Below are 17345 nucleotides of genomic sequence, written 5' to 3' on the forward strand. Positions count from 1 at the left end.
GTATCAACATGTACAACAAAATAATTCAAAACGTGTAGACCGTGTTCAACTATTAAATAAATTCCAACATACATTTCAGTTTTTTTATTTTTTCATTTTATTTTCAGTTTGATTAGATTTCTTCTTCGATCGAAATGAATCCACACATATTTACAGGTGAAATGAAATTTTGGGAGAACCGAATAAAATTACTCACTCCAACTACATGCTGCGTGCTTAGTGCCTCTGTTAATTTTTTGCGATACTTAGCATAATAAAAGTGGGCGTGTCATTTGCCGTGATCAATCAGTGGGGGTTGGGGCGGTGACAGGTTAAATAAGAAGACGTTCTGAGGGTAAGAGTTTTAACAGCTTTTTAATAACCTAAAGCGGGTCAGCTCTTTTGCCGATTGGTTTTAACAGAAGAATATTATTGTCGTGTTCCAGTTGTTTCTGAAAATAAATTGTCCATCTCCCTCATCCATACCTAAAACCCCATTTGGGATGGTCCAATCCACTTTGTATCATCATAGAGAAAGACCCCACTTTATATGGTGAAGATGAAACCCTACTTCTATGGGTGAAACTTACCGATCGATTTAGGGCCGTGGGGGTGCTGGCATTTGAAGAAAAAAAACATCACACGTTTTGGGTGCAAGTGAAATGACTTTCGAGAGTGAACTTTTGAAACTATTTTAATGATCTTTAAAAAAAAAAATGGGGACAAAATTATTATTTTCTTTTCGGGGCCTCTTGCCTTAATCTTTTAACACCACTGGCTAGCATATTGTGTCACACATAAAATACCATGCATCCATGAAATGTACACTACAACACGATTGCATAAAGTATTCGTCCCATTAAAGTTCTTTGAACTCTGTTTAATAACAAAAAATATCAACACTGAATTGAAATTTTAAAGCATAAATTCTAAAATTATTCCTCACCCTGTTTGTTAGTAATAAAACAATATTAAGTGACAATGGCTTCTCGAAAATAAAATACATCAAATGCTGACATATTTGGTGCTGCAACATTATTAGCCAAATTTCATAGTTCTTTAAGAAGAGATGATGCTTAAACAATATTCTGCTAAGCAACACAAGCAGAATACCAGCCAAATTGTACATGAGATATAATATTATAACTGGTAACTTAAATCCAGTCAGCATAACTTTGTTGTGCCCAGCTACTTTTTGTGCTTAGCAGCTCTATGAAATTGGGGCCTGGGGTGGATTTCACAAAGAGTTAAGACGTTCTAGTCTTATCTCAAATGAACTACTATGGCAGTCCCTTTTTGTTAATAATAATGGATATCAATATTCATGAAGACAGGATTTTGAAAATCTTCTTTCAGTATTAAAACTTGTTCTAAAACAAATAATTTCTACCTAATTCTACTTCTTTTAAAGATCGATGACATTTAAACAAAGTCATAAATAAGTTCTAAACTAAAATACTTCAGAAATCGGTTTTCAACTAGTGGTTTAAACCCGCCGGGGCCTGGTTCTTGATAATTTACCTTGACTTCGTCTCGGTAAAATTATCAAGTCCAGGCCTCTGCGCGGGTTGAAACCACTAGTTGAAAACCTCTTCACTACACATTGATTCCCTTATTCAAATTGCTCCTTCACTTTAAAACATGATTTTCCTTTGAAGAATACAGAAGACAAGAAAGTTTTAGTGGATGTCGTGTTTTCTTAACAAAACATGCATAGATAACTTGATAACTTTTTCAAGGAATTTTGTTTAGGTGAACTAAAAGAAGATCATTATATAATGAAATAACAACATATTACCATTTGTTTTGTTTAACAAAACATGCGTAGTATGAAAACAGAAGTAAGTTAGCAAATTGTTTCCTGGAAAGATTTTTAGGGGTACTTAAAAACAATAGACAATTTAAGCAGCTGCAAATACAATAAAGCCCGGTTCATACTTCCTGCGAATGCAAATGATACAAATTTTGACTTCCAGCACACAGCCCTATTTTCACAGCGAATGTTTCACATTCCAATTCTTCAGAATTATTTATTGTGAATAAGTGACAACAAAATCTGTATCATATTTGCTTTCGCAGGAAGTATAAACCGGGCTTATCACTAGCAATGCTTTGACAAGATAACGTGGACAATTGGAGAAAATGCTTTTAAACCAAAAACCTTCCATTTTACTGTTTCATTACTGCAGAAATTTTTTTAAAGTTTTTTTTTAGTTTGTCCTTTTGATGGTTGCGACAAAGGTTCTTATCTGCATTGGTGTCAGAGAAACAGTCAACGTTGATGAGGGTACGGGATCAGGCTTGACAGCTGTGAAAAAAATGAATAATAATCATCAATGTATTCATGATCATACTTAAGTCTAGTTTAATTTTAGTTGAAGATTAGAGACTTGTACTTTTTTCCCACTCACACGAGGATTCTATCGATTGGAAAATAATTCCATCACAAAATTTAATATGTCATTTTGCTTATTTGTAATTTGTAGCTTTCTCTCATTGTATACTTTATTGTTCTCTTTATGCGCTTAGAGGCTTTTCGCATTAGACGCTTTACAAATGTCTTATTGTTATTATTATTTAGCAGGATTCCAACCAGGGTCCCAGAGGTGAAAGGTGAGGTAAGATACCACTACACCAACCCGACCGTCCCTTATACATACCTGGCGGTGTAGGCACAGGGCTATCGTTGATGTTCCATTGTAGGCGTTTTTCATCACTGAGTGCCTCGTTTGCAGATAGCGTCACCTCGTTCAGACTGGTGACACCAAATGGCTGAAATAAGCTCTGAATAAAAAAATAAAAAAGAGTGCACTGGTTTTGTTAAAGGCAGGGTGTTCTTTTGGTAATGGGAGACTTTGGAACGCTAGGTGGCAGCAGACTTACCAGGTAAATTTCCATTGTTTACGTAGTTCTGAGCATGCGCACACTAGCGAGAACAATGGATTTTACCTAGTAAGTCTGCTGCCACCAAGCGTCCCAAAGTCTCCCAATGTCAAAGACAAGTATCCTCACTTGGTGCATCCCTACATATGCATAAAACAACAAATCTGTGAAAATCGAGGCTCAATTGGTCATCAAAGTCTAAAGAAAATAATGAAAGAAAAAACAGCCGCGTTTTCAGACAATATTGAAATCGAGAGGCTGCCAACATTAGGCTAGAAAGTTCAGCTGTAGAGTGCCAGCATGTAAATCCGGAGGTCGCAGGTTCAAGTTCCACTTCAGTAAATTTTTCTTAAATTTCGGTTTCCCTTGTGGTATGTTACTTGGTATTTGAAATAAAAAAAGTTGCATCCCCTTCAGGTAAATTTGGGTTTCCCTGGCTACACAGTTGAAGTGCTTAAGCCTGGCACCCTAGATTTTATTGACAAACATTAGGGCTAGCTAGCTCAGTTGGTAGAGCGCCAGCATTTTAATCCGGAGGTCACAGGTTCAAATCACACTCTAGTAAACTTCTCAATGTTTAACAGACCGTTAAATTGAATATTGAATATTCCCTTTTTTGCTATGAAAGTCGCAATCTTGTAGGGCAAACCATATGCATGTCCAAAGGCGTATATCAATAAAGCACGCAGCATTCTCGGTTTGATTTCTATGGCACATGAACAGACAACGCACACGCACACACGCCATATTGTATGGCAGATATTTGAACAGTGACGTCATATTCAATACGGTCTAAACACAGTTTATTTAAATATCCATTACATGCCATACCTTGAGCTGGATTTTGACTTTTTGCGAGAGTGTTGGATCTTCGCCGATTTCAAACTGATGTTCTACACGGATAAGCACAGTGTCTCCTGTCCATTCCTCCAATGTTAGAAGATGTACGTTGGATGGAAGAGAGGCAGACACCATTGACTTCTGCAAAATAAAAATTCAATTAAATTTAATTCAATTCAAGACTTAATAATAGCATAGTGCTTCAGTTCCAACTTCACACGAAGTCTCAGACTTTGTGATAAGGAAATTTTTTAAAGAATCATCAAAAGAAACTGAGTGTATATGAAAATCCTCATTATAACAAAAAATTAGTAAATATTCTTAAAATTTAATTAAATGGAATTTTTAAATTGTTGTATATTATTTAATACTAATAAATTATTAACAATAATAGAGGCATTTATTAGCCGCTTTTAAACTTACAATCAAAGTGTCTTACACTATTTCTGCCCGTAGGGGCAATTTAATAGAGCTGCTTAAAGTTTGCTTTTTCTATAAATCATAGACAAAACTTCCACTGGGGTAAAAAAAAAAAAGTAAAAAAAAAACAAGGCAGCAAAAGGACACAATAGCCGTTGAAATCGCCGGCGCTTCTGGACAACTCTGAGTCTAAACTCACCATTGTGTTAAACTTAGTCGCCCAGTCTGGTTGCCATTTTGAAAATGACAACAAGGGTGCCATGAAGATTTCCTCCCCTAGGGTCCTGTGGGTTGCGGCTGCCGTGGCTACAGAGGTAAAGAGGACGCTGTGCTTACCCCGCACAATGATCCCGTCACCAAACTGTCCGGTCTCATTCAGGGGCTCACCCACACCTCGACTGTCGTCATGCTGGGTGCGCCTTTGGACCTTGGGTCAAGATAGAGAATCAAAAATGGTTTTATTTATTATTATTATTTTTGCATGATATATCATCCAACTCACAAGGTTCAATCACATTTTGTCAGTGAAAATGTCAACAGAAATAGCATGAAACAAAAGTTTAGTCTTGATTTTAAGAAATTGGATACTAAAGTACCATACTACATTGGAAAAAATTATATCTGGACACTGGATTACTTTGGCCTCTTTATTTGAATGGAAGTATTATGTCTAACTGCTTGTGTCCGCTATATAAGCACTTTGGTACAAGCCGTGTGTGACCGCTATGGTCTCTAAAGGGTTAAAGACAGTGGACGCTATTGGTATTTGTCAAAGACAAGTCTTCTCACTTGGTGTATCTCAACGTATACATCAAATAACAAAGCTGTGAAAATTTGAGCTCAATCGGTTGACGAAGTTGCGAGACAATAATGAAAGAAAACACACCCTTGTCACACGAAGTTGTGTGCTTTCAGATGCTTGATTTCAAGAACTCAAATGCTAAATCTGAGGTCTCGAAATCAAATTCGTTGAAAATTACTTCTTTCTTTTCAGAGGAAGCCAAATCTCACAGTGTTTTATACTATCACAACAGCTCCCCATTACTTGTTACCAAGTAAGGTTTGATGCTAATAACTATTTTGAGTAATTACCAATAGTGTCCACTGCCTTTCAACAAGAGGATTGGTTCATTTTGTCATTACCATAATTTCCAAGGATCCATCCTTAAGGCTGCTTCCTCCGAGGGATCTATCAGTCAAGACTGTCAACTGCTTTGTATCATCCTGTGAAATATATCAACATTTTTAGTCAGATATGGAGTAAACGTTGTGCACATGACGTCAATGCCCAGTGCAGTCATTTCGGCAATCATCAATGAGTGACAAGTTTTTACCTTAATGTAGGCTCGGCTGTTGATTGGATAATAGTTCCCAGACGTTGGGTCTGAATTGACGTACACCCAGTCAGCACGGTGATTAAGGCTAAAACAAATAAAGATACAGTAACAAGGTAAATTGTGAACAAAATCTCTCTAAAATGAAAAAAAAACTGAAAGAAAATAACAATCAGTCAATGCTCCGAAAAAAAAGACTATGGTCTAGTTTCATAAATCCTGTAAGCATAATAATTTGCTAAGCACACAAAAATATTGCTCAACAGAAACTGGTATACTTTTCCATAACCACATTTACTTCAAAGAGAAAATGATTCTTAAATTGCTCTATACTATCGCAAGCTGTTGTAGGCTTCTTACCAAGTAAGATTTTATTGCCATTTATTTTAAGAGTGATTACCAAACAATATAGGCCTAGCTTCCCTTAAACAGCTTTATAAAATTGGTCCCACATGCCCTTTAAAACTCACATTCTCTTAAGCATCTGTCGGCCATTTGCATCGGTGTAAAATGTACTGTTTGTCTTTAGATCCGTGTCGAATCGTGTGATGATCTCCCTCCCTATTTCATCCCTGGTAAACAACACAAATCAACGGCATAGAATGTCATGACATGGACTAGTATTTTGGGTTTGAATCCCGGTTGTGATACTTCTGTCCTTGAGCAAGACACTTAACCATTGCTTCTTTCTACCCAGGGGTAAAATGGGTACCTGCGAGGGCAGAGATGGTTTATGTGAATGATTAGCTTGGAGCGCAGTAACTTACAGCACCGGCTGTGTACTCCCCAGGGAGCTGAGATGGTTTAAGGAATGATTTAATACCCAGTGCACTGCAGTGACAAGGGGTAATAATGTTCGAAAGCACTTTTTGAGATGTCCTTCGGGCTGTGATAAAGTGCTATATACAAATAGATTCTTATTTTGACTGGTTCCCTGCATGTTGAGGCTGTACAAAAAAATGCTCTCAAATATTTTGTACAAAGCCAAGTTCCAACTGATAAAACTAAGCAAGAACAGGCCCTACCACATACAGAATTAGCAGGAAGATTTAAAATAAATAAAGAAGTCACCTTAATTGCCAAGCCAAATGTAATGTCAAAATAAGAATCATTTTTACACCAGTAAAAAGTTCATCCCCAGACAAACCTTAGCTCTTTTGTGAAATAATCTGTTTATAGTTTTGTTTTATAACGCAAGACCAAACCAAAACAGAATAAGTTAACCTTACAAACAAACTAAAGTTTGTGTAAAATAAAAAATTTAAAAAAAATTAAAAATTGGGACAGACAGACTTCCCTAAATTTGGTGCTCTCTCAAAAAAAAGATTCTGGTTAACTTTAAAATTTTGTTTACTTTTTGAAAAGTCATTTCCCTAACTCACTTGTATGGAATCGGACCGACGGTCCATTCAAACTCAGCAAACTCCTTGTTGGGGTAAAGTCTGATAACCTGACTCAACCATGGCTGAAACTGCTGCCGTACTTCTGTTACAACAGGACCCTGTTAGTTGTTAAGACAAAAAAACAATGAAAAAGACAGTTGCAGTTAAGAACCAAATAATAGTTAATAATTATAACACAGCATTTGTAAAGACACACTGAATCTAATATAAAATCATTCAACGGCGCCGGTCAAGATGGAAAAAGAGGGAATTCTCAAGTGGTAGGTAAAAGAAAGTGTAAACAGGTGTGTCTTCAGTTGCTGCTGTAGAAAGGAGATGTTGTGCAGTGAGCTTAAGAAGAAGATATGTTTATTTTTTGGTCCTTGGAAAAAAGTAAGAACATTTCATCAAGTACATGCTTACTTACAAGAACACACAGTATAGGCTTTAATAGACTTTACAGGCTTTATTAAAAGCATTTTTTTCTAATCTATCCAAGGAAAAACATATCGGAAAACAGACTTAGGTAGGAAAGATACCAAGCCTTGCCACAAACAAGACATCTTACCTTAATGACTGTCATACCAACAGACGTGCCGTCAAACAAGGGCTTGGGAGTGGGTTGGGTCGGCCTAAAGATATAGGCCCCTGACGCTTGAGGGGAAAGAAATGTTCCTGTGCTGCTCTCGTACCAGTGGAAAGACTGCGATACCGCCATGGATGACTTGGTCCTCTTGTCTGTCATCGACTTCAAAAGTCCTGTACTACCGTCAAACGTCAGACTGAGAAACTGTTAAGGCAAAGATGTTTAACATGTTAAAAAAACATTCCAATAGTTTACTTTTTGGTATACAGTGGTTAATACACATCCCTGTAAGAGTAAAAAAAGTTATATTCTTTATCCCCAATACAAAAAATTAACATCTATTGTATCCTACCTGGTTTTCAACCACTTCATCCGACTGAGGTTTGTACACTTTAGGAAGAATTGATGCCTTGGCTTCCCCTGTTGAGCACAAACATCAAAAGACATTTTTTTAATTTTCTGAGAAAAAAAATGGAGCTTCAAACTTCCACGAATCTTCTGTTTTTCAGTTTAAAGGGAGGGTCTCCAAAGTCAGGTATGTCCAGTAAAAAAGAACATTCCCCAGGGGTGGGTTTCACAAAGGTAGTCCTAACTTAGGACTAGTCCTAGGCAATGCTAAGAGATAGGACTGGTCCTAAGTTAGGATGAGTTACTGGTCCTAACTTAGGACCAGTCCTATCTCTTAGCATTACTGGTCCTAACTTAGGACCAGTCCTATCTCTTAGCATTGGTTAGGACTAGTCCTAAGTTAGGACTACCTTTGTGAAGTCCACCCCTGGGCACGCACCCACAATCCATTGGCTGTCAGACGGTTTCGCTTGACTGCATCACTGTGCTTAAGTGCGGTAGCAAAACTACACAAGTGAATACATGCATTAACATTTTGAGCATTCCAATGGAACGTTCCGGCAGTTCCATGGAACGGTCCATATGTCAGACTGGACCATTAAAACGATCCAACTAGAGTGTTTTTACCGTTCCAACTGTTTGAGATGCTCCCTAAAAAGACCATTGCACACGATGCTCGGCAAACATCAGAGAACAAAGTTTCTAATTGATTGAGCTTGCTCCTCTTTTACAGTGATACATTAACCTTTCATACATAATTGAGATTTTTTTTTTTTTAAAGATAGTTTTTACCTTTTTGCAAGACTTTGAGGATGTAGTTACTGAAACCAAGTGGGGGTACGGTGATCGGGAAAATCAACTCCTTGGATGCGTTGCCATGGGATCTCCTGACTTCTTTAGTTCCCATTGAAACGTCTTGCAACTGTGAGAATTATATCCACAAAACAGAAAGAAGGCAGAGTAAGGCTGTATTCGACAGGGATGAGAGTCACTGCTGACACAAAAGTCTGAAATTGGGATCCAGATCATAGAATGTACATTGAAATGATCACATTTCCACCTTTTGGTGACCCCTGGAGCTATAGATTCCAAGGAGCTTTTGGGAGTAGCCTCCTCGGAGCTAGAGTAGATCAAGAGCAGGATTTATTTTATTTTTGGAAAAATACAGCATTTTTGTTTACCAGGCAGACTTTAAAAAGTCTTAATTCAAATAAATGGCTGAAATTTTCAAAACAATTATGAATGGCCCCTTACTCCGGAGGTCGCAGAATCAAATTATGTAAATTTTATCTTTTGTTCACCCCAAAACTATCTCAACCTTTTTTTTTACGAACCTGGCTTGTAACTGGTTTTCCGTTTGGGCCAGTTACAGCGTAGTTGAAATTCACTGGTATCCGTACAATTGTTGTCACTGCTCGTGCCAGAGGGTTATACGCAGTTACAATAAACTGAAAGAACAACCAAAAAAGGCAAAGATTAATATCAAATTAACCACATTAATCAATCCTTAAACCATTTTGATGATTTAATAATCATAATTAATAGACAATGCGATCTATGGCGTCATGGCCGAACAAACACATCAATTTTGGTGCGACCCCATTTTGAAAAACGGCTCCCTCTGAAGTAACTTAGTTTTGGAGAAAGAAGTACATTCCCACAAATTAGATTTTGAGACCTCAGAATTAGATTTTGAGGTCTCAAAATCAAGCATCTAAAAAGCATACAACTTCGTGTGACAAGTGTGTTTTTTTTTCTTTCATTATTATCTCGCAACTTTGCAGCCAATTGAGCTCAAACTTTCACAGGTTTGTAATTTTATTTTTATGCTTATGTTGCGATACACCCAGTGAGAAGACTGGTCTTTGACAATTAACAATAGTGTTCAGTGTCTTAAATATAGAATTATGACACTTATCAATGGTTTACCTCAGGCGAGTTTTCCGTGATAGGACAAACGCTAACATTGAGATAGTCACAGAACTCGGGCGTTGGTGCCGGAACGGAGGAATTTTTCTCCATCAGGTTACCGAGAACACTGCCAATAAGGCTCTACGACAACAGAGAGCAAAACAATGAATGAACAGGGGTGGATTTCACAAAGGTAGTCCTAACTTAGGACTAGTCCTAGGCAATGCTAAGAGACAGGACTAGTCCTAAGTTAGGACTACCTTTGTGAAATCCACCCCAAGTTCGCTAGGCTACATTTCAATACGCATGCGTAAAGGTAGCATCATAGATTAGTACCTACTTCACAAAAGTAATGACCATAAAATTTGTGTTTAGTGAGAAGCACTGCAGCTGTTGATAGTATAGACTATTTTGAGAGTTTATTCCTTTCGAAGCAAACATGATTTGAACAAATTTTCACCACAAAACAGTAACTCAAATTTCTGAGGATTGGTGTCTTTCGTAAATGCTGAAGCCAAAAATGGGGTTGGATAACCGCTGTCTCCTCACTAAACATACCAAAACAGTTGTTTGCAGTTTTCTTGGCAACATTCAGTTGAAACTTGCACATGTGACTTCTACTGTACCTTTCTGTATAATTATGCCAATAAATCAGCATTTTGTTGCCAAAAACCATTTTTTGTGACTGAAAGTAGGAAGGTTAAATTAACATCAATATTATGAAGAATAAAAGTGTCCCAACATCTAAAATAAATTTAGATAATTAGTTTGAATATTTAGTTGCATTTAATTTAATTTAACTTGCCTTGCATTGAGTGCGGCCAATGTAGAGCCTTTCGGCATAGTCATCAGCAACATGTTGTTTTGAAGTACCACTAAAATAAAAAAAATTAAAAACTTCTTTAAAGACACTCCCTAAAAAGGAGACATCAGAGAAATCTACTCTGAGTAACAAAATTTTTCTTTGGAAAACTGAAGAATTACTTACGAAACAGCGTCATGATGCTGAGCAACAGCCTCAGCTTTTTCTGGAAAAAAAACAAAAACAAAAATAAAATAAAAAACCATGAAAACCAAAGCTCACACACACAGCAGAGTCCACAAACTCCATAAGACAGTTAGAGCACACTGATCGAAACGTCAAGCTCTTCCCAGAGTCACCACTACCCACAAAAGAGATTTTTCCATTGTTTCACTGCAAACCTTACCTACTTATAATAGACCCTTCCCATGAAATATGTAAATTGCACATAGCGCGTGCGCACTAATGTTTTGGTTGGAAAAATGAGGGAACATCGCGCTGTTTTGTACACGGCTAATGGGTGCGTGACGCAGACGCGATTGCGCTTCTGCTTAGTGCACAACTCTATGACGTTTGCAAACCAACAGGGTCTGTACGCATGCGTGAATGTAATTAGCATATTTCATGGGAAGGGTCCATTGTACTTACTTAGATAATCTGAGTTTGTTTGGAGTTTTAAACCAGGAAGCACTGATCCCCAAACTTCTAACTGTTTACAAATCTGAAAGTAAAACAGAAATTGTCTAAAAACTGTGCAGTAAGTTTTTGGTTTCAGAACTGTGGATAAATATTTTAACTCCTCAGGGAAAAAAATCACAAATCTTGTCCTAGTTCCAGTTTAGGCATTCATTTTGCATGGCATATTCAACAATTTCAAATAAAACATTGTCATTCTTTGGCTCTGCCAAGGGATTAGACTATCAACACAAAAAGATTGTTCCCACTTGGCGTCATACTTGGGCATCTTTGTGGGCAGTGATCATAATTGTACAACTATTGTCAATTAATCGATATAAGCAGTGATACTTTTGACAGAAATATTTGTTGTCTGTGGCTCCTTTTCACATCGGAAATATAAACAAGAGATTCGGAACTCAGAAAATAACTGCATCAGGGTAAGAATGCTCTCAGTTCAAACATTCTTGTATGAAAATTGTCATGGTACCTGAAGAAGGGTGTTGGTTTCTCGGACGTAACCCTTGAGTGCTGACCGACTGACGAAGTACCCAGTCCAGAAAGCATGCGGGTGATCAGCATAGGGGAAGAAGTCGTCACTTTTTGTGGTCCAGTTCTTGGCGACTTGATTGACGTTTTTTGTGTAGCATGATGGGGTCGAGTACAAAGCATGCACACCTGTTTCGTTTTGCTGCGTGCATCAGAACAACAAAAAATAATATTTTTTTTATTATTAAAGTCTCTTTGACCTTAAAGGGAAGGTACACGTTTGGTAATTGTCAAAGACCAGACTTGGTGTATCCCATCATATGCATAAAATATCAAACCTGTGAAAACTTGGGCTCAATCGGTCATCGAAATTGCGAGAAAATGATGAAAGAAAAAACACCCTTGTTGGACGAATTTGTGTGCTTTCAGATAGGAATAAAAGACTTCTAGCTAGAAGTATTTTATTATTTTAGTGAGAAATTTCCTCTTTCTCAAAAACTACATTACTTCAGAGGGAGTTGTTTCCCACAATGTTTTATATTATCAACAGCTCTCCACTGCTCGTTACCAAGTCAGTTTTTAAGTTAATATTTGTTTTGAGTAATTACCAAACGTGTACCTTCCCTTTAACAAGCAAAGTTTGAGTTGCAGTTGCACAGTGATTTAGTAAATATCTACATCATTCAGGCTTCAAATTGACTTTTTAGTGATTTCTTTTTAGTGAAGGCCCTAGCCAGGCCTTGCACTTCTTTTAAAAAAGTGGCCCACCAGGCTAGCAATTTATGAGCCCAAATCTCAAACATATATTGTCAAAACTTTATCATTATGATTTTTACTTAGCAGGAATTAAGCCGTATTTTCTGCTTAAGCAGCTCCATTATTGGGTCCTAGCCTGAAACAATGAGTGCTTAAGCAATAGCTGATTAAAAAAGAACTGTTTCCCCACTCAGTTTTGGTTCCTCACCTTGGCATTGACGTATTTGATAAGTTTGTCCAAATTCTTGTACCACATGTGTGCATTGCTGTACTGGAAGTCCGACCCCATGGTGAACATAATGTGGTTTGTTCTGTACGTAGCGTTCTGAAAAAGAGCAGAAAATATTTCTGTTAAAAGTAGCTATCCCAAAATGAATTGCCATTGGGTGGTTGACGTAGTGGTATATTTCCTGGCTTACCACCTTTAGAACACCGGCTCTAATCACACTAGTGCCACTATGTGGATTGGGTTTTATTTAAGTCCCTACTTGACTGCGAGGGTTCTCCCTGGAATAATTCTCTGGGGTTTTCCTCCCACCGCCAAAACTCAAACCTCCCTACTTGTCTTGGGTTAGGGTTAGGGTTATTGGGTAAAACAATACATTCACAGTGATTAAGGTAACTTTTCTGAGAGTCCTTGGCATCAAAAACAGAATGAATGAAATAAAATGAAATGAAACAATACATTGCCAAATTTTAATTAAAGGATGTTGCAAAACATAGGTCAGAATAAAAAAGGTCCACAGGTTTGCATATAATTGTATTTGTGAATGTGAATTGAATTGAATTGATTTTTTGACAAGACCCCTTACCTGTTCTTTGGCAAGTTTTACAAACAGAGCAACTCTCTCATCTACATTGTAGTCAAACATATTGGGATCATCCTGTAAATATTAACAGAGAATTCAAAATTAATATTACAGCCACTTTTGACAGATTGGTTTTAAGGTTTGGGAAGAGTCCTGAAAAAAGCCGGTATCTCATTGACTAAAACTGCAGGCCAAGCAAGGCGAGATTTACTAATTTTGGGTGTCGTACCATGATGGGAGGGTCATTGCAGGAGGTATCGAAGCAGAAGCCTTTGGGCGGGCCATAGTGAGCAAATAATGCCCCGAAGAACAGGTCCGAGGTACTGCCAAGACTCTGCGATGTATGCCACACTTGCTCCATCCTGTCCTTTGCAATTCTCGTTGCCTTATCGACGTAGTCCAGTCGAGCAAAGTACAGACTGTCAAATCCCATCTGTGTGTCCAAGAAAATAATTATAATTATAATAAAAATAATAAATGGATTTATAAAGCGCACATTCTAACAATAGTCATAATAATCATGTTTTGTATATAGCGCTTTATACACCCAAAGGGCGTCTCAAAGCACTTCCAACATTTGTACCCCTGGCCACTGGGCCATTTCATTCATTCCTTAAACCATCTCAGCTCCCTAGGGAGTATACAGCCTGTGCTGCCAAATATTCAGCGCACTAAGCTAAATCAATCACAAAAACCATCACAGGAGTTTTTTCTTTCATTAGTTTCTTGCAACTTCGATTGAGCCCAAATTTTCCCAGGTCTGTTATTTTATGCATGTTGGGATACACTAAGTGAGAATACTGGCCTTTGATAATTACCAAACATGTCCAGTGCCTTTAATTGAAGAGCACTGTCTAAAGTTCTGTTTTTACCTGGGCCACGAGAGAGGCATACTCCCTCGAGTGTCCGAAGGGGTCAATCTGCCACGCTGTCCGTGGCTTTGCGCAGTCTCCAAACGTCTCCTTGAGGAATCGTAAGCCAATGGTCATCTGATCAATGATGGCGTTGTAGTGGGTCGCAGCTTCATCATTCATGCACCATCCCCCGTTGACAAACTCCAATCTCCCTGAAAAGTACAGCGATGGTGAAATATTTCATTGGCATTGACAAAAAACTTTTGCTCTTTGGGTCGTTCTGTAGAGATTTGGCTATAATAATAATAATTATAATACTTTGGGAAGCTCATGATCCTTATATTGGATTTGAGGCCTGGTAATAGTTATAAAGCAGGACAGTTCTTTTCAGACTTGAGAAGTCTCCCGAACCTCCGATTTTCTACTCCACGGCAGTAGAATAAAGCAAGACAGTTCCCTAAGAACAACTCTACCTGGCAAGTAGATATACACACATGGTGTTACCGCAAACCAAATATATACTCATGATCCTTAATCGCAGCTGAGGAGCTGGATTGTGAAGCACCCGTTGTCAATGACTCTTTAATCACCAGCTCTTTCTCAGAACCAATACTACTCAAAAAGAGATACTCATGTGGTGTTCCGAAAACCTCTTATGGCTTCCACCAAGTTTCAAATCCTACTTACCTTCATTAACAAGTTGTTTGACAAGGCCCTTCATCTTGTCCGTTTGCTCGTTCCACCATCGCTCGAAGAAAGCAATTTCAACATAGATGAAACGTTTGGCTGGGTCCTTCAACAACTCGGACACGACTGTGTCAAGAATGTATTGAACCCCTGCATGTTGGATGTCATTCCGGTCTGTAAATAATTAACAAAATCAATAAATAAGTACCCCCTAAAAGATGGGTCCGAGTACAAGCAGATTACAGGTGTATCGTGGCTAGGGCCCAATTTCAAAGAGCTGCTTATAAAAGAAAATATTGCTAAACAATTTTCTGCAAAGCAAAAATTAGCAGGATAACAATCAAAGATTGCAATTTGGCTGGTAACCTTATTCTGGTAAGCATAATTTTGTTGTGCTTAGCTACTTTTTGTGCTAAGCAGCTCTATGATATTGGGCCCTGGTGATCTTGTGCAACAGACTCAAGGTGACTAAGGCGGCTGCTTCAAATCCCTGGCCATGACATTGAATTAACCCACACAAGGGGGAAACATTTGGACTGTCCTTTTTTTACAGTTCTCGCCAGTAGTGCACATGCTCAGACCTGTGGGAGCAGTACTGTGCATAGACCTTTTCGCAAATACTGGGGTGCGCGCGTAAAGCTTGGAATTAGGTGCATTGTGGTCTAGCTGGTGATCAAATTTGATCCATATCTATCCCACAATGCACCTCATTCAACAGTCTGCGCTTGCGCAATGGTTTTTGCGAAGAGGTCTATGTTCACCTTAGGGGACCATTATGTCTGCTGCCACCAGCGTCTCAAAAGTATCCCATTGCTGTGGTGCCCTGTGCAAGGTTTCCAGACAAGTTTACATTTTCCTCATAGAAGTGCACCTTTATCAGAGGGAACTTGCTTTGACCCTTCAAGAACGAGTTCAAGGCATGTTTAAGTATGATTGCTTCCGTTCATGGTAGACAAGAAAACATCACTTTAAACCATGATTTAGTGAGACATTTTCTACATACCTCCATAATAATACTGGTCAACGGTCTTGAGCCATCCGACGTCATCGTGGGTGTGAGGAACAAGATGAACATTCAGCATGCCGGGCACAGTGGCTGGACAGCTCTACAATCAAATGTTTAATATTATTTTTACAAACTATATGAACAATGTCTCGCCTTCCATCATGCACTCTAGGACCCTGCCTTGTAACCCCCCCCCCCCCCAATTACAGAATGGTTTAGTCCAACCAAAAAAGATTCAAACTTTCAACCTGGGTAATTTTTTACTCTTTCGCTCGGGGATCTGGTAAGTTTTTGTCCCTTTTCTTCAAACTATTTCCTCAATAGTGTTTTAAGTGATATGGTAGGATTCATTAGCCATTGTAGCCCACCTTGTTGAGCTGTTAATGGCTCCGCTTTTAACATCCGTCTCATCACTGGCAGTGATGAGACCGATGTTAAAAGCGGAGCCATTAACAGCTCAACAAGGTGGGCTATAGACATTGAGGATCACGTTCGTGTTCCTAGAATTTGTGTCATGATTTTAAAAAGTTGTAAAAATAGAGCAAATCTGCTGACTAGCTGTCGATATTGTATGTTTTTAACTATTTCGCCCTGCACACATTGTGGAAGCTGTGTAACCCTCTGGCCTGTGCGGCCGTCGGGAGGAGGGTTACGTTATGCTATTGCAACTATATAGATATTGAGGAGTAAGTTCCGTGCCTTTAGAATTTGAGTCATGATTTTTGAAAGTGGTAAAAATGGGGCAAATCTGGTGACTAGCTGTCGAAATTATAGTTGCGATAACGTAACCCTCCTGTCGACGGTTACGTTATCGGAACTATCAAAATTATATGTGTTGGACCAGATTGTCATTTGCCGATCAAAAGAATCTTGTAACCCTGCGGCCTGGCGCCGGGCCTTCAGGGGGAGGAGGGTTACGTTATCGCAACTACTTTTAGAAATCGTGAATTATGTCGTGCGCCTGAGATATTATGTTGTGACTTTTAGAAATCGTGAATTATGTCATGTGCACAAGATAATATGTCATGCGCTCGAGATAATTTAGAAGAAGAAAACAAATTCTTCAAAATGTCCCTTTACTAGGGGCTCCGTACAAATCTAATTCTAATAAAGTTAGAAATATATTTATACTTCTAAATCTCGAAACTATCAGCTATTCTTCTCTATACTGCTAGAGTGCTAGTGCTTGTTGTAGTTTAGTAATAGTAGTTGTACTGTAATCCTGTAGAGTGTAGTCTGTAGTGTTATGTAAGAATAGTATATTATATATAGTCATTTGTGTAGGTAGTGCTGTAGTTTTGTACTGCTATTGTTTTGTTACCTTGTAACCGCATGTTGCTTGTGCAAAATCTACAGATATAACTGCAATGAAAGACAAAGTGATGAAGAGAAGCATCCGAAACATCATGATGAGTGTTACTGTCACTCTTCTTGAGCTTAACTCTTGTTAAGCTGGAGAAACAACAACGAACAAGATTTATTGTTGTTCATTCATGGACTTGCCGAACACCCGAAAAAGTCACATGAGCAGTCACATGTCCCCAAACACAATTTCCGGCCTGGATTGTTTCTGACGCTAGAGGC

General features: G+C 38.4%; 1 protein-coding gene across 1 annotated transcript; it reads right to left on the reverse strand.

Moving 5' to 3' along the window:
• Positions 1-822: 822 nt before the first annotated feature.
• Positions 823-17276, reverse strand: LOC139953096 (lysosomal alpha-mannosidase-like). The gene is made up of 24 exons (XM_071952507.1): positions 17083-17276; positions 15759-15861; positions 14756-14929; positions 14087-14280; positions 13444-13647; positions 13218-13289; positions 12614-12730; positions 11651-11851; positions 11134-11206; positions 10672-10711; positions 10489-10558; positions 9702-9824; positions 9107-9220; positions 8565-8694; positions 7777-7844; positions 7407-7628; positions 6839-6957; positions 5927-6028; positions 5457-5544; positions 5266-5346; positions 4322-4549; positions 3694-3843; positions 2640-2763; positions 823-2287 (listed from the first exon to the last, which is right to left on the reverse strand). Exons 1-24 carry the CDS (start codon positions 17167-17169, stop codon positions 2190-2192), a joined length of 2982 nt encoding a protein of 993 aa, XP_071808608.1. The 5' UTR covers positions 17170-17276; the 3' UTR covers positions 823-2189.
• Positions 17277-17345: the final 69 nt, after the last annotated feature.

This window comes from Asterias amurensis, chromosome 21, assembly GCF_032118995.1.
Source record: "Asterias amurensis chromosome 21, ASM3211899v1".
Taxonomy (NCBI): Eukaryota; Metazoa; Echinodermata; class Asteroidea; order Forcipulatida; family Asteriidae; genus Asterias; species Asterias amurensis.

Coding starts and splice junctions, on each gene's coding strand:
- LOC139953096 (XM_071952507.1), bottom strand. CDS start 17,169: ATGATGTTTCGGATGCTTCTCTTCATCACTTTGTCTTTCATTGCAGTT. Junction 13,648..14,086: donor ATGCCTCTCTCGTGGCCCAG/GTAAAAACAGAA, acceptor TTGGACACACAG/ATGGGATTTGACAGTCTGTA. Junction 5,347..5,456: donor ACAGCCGAGCCTACATTAAG/GTAAAAACTTGT, acceptor TATATTTCACAG/GATGATACAAAGCAGTTGAC.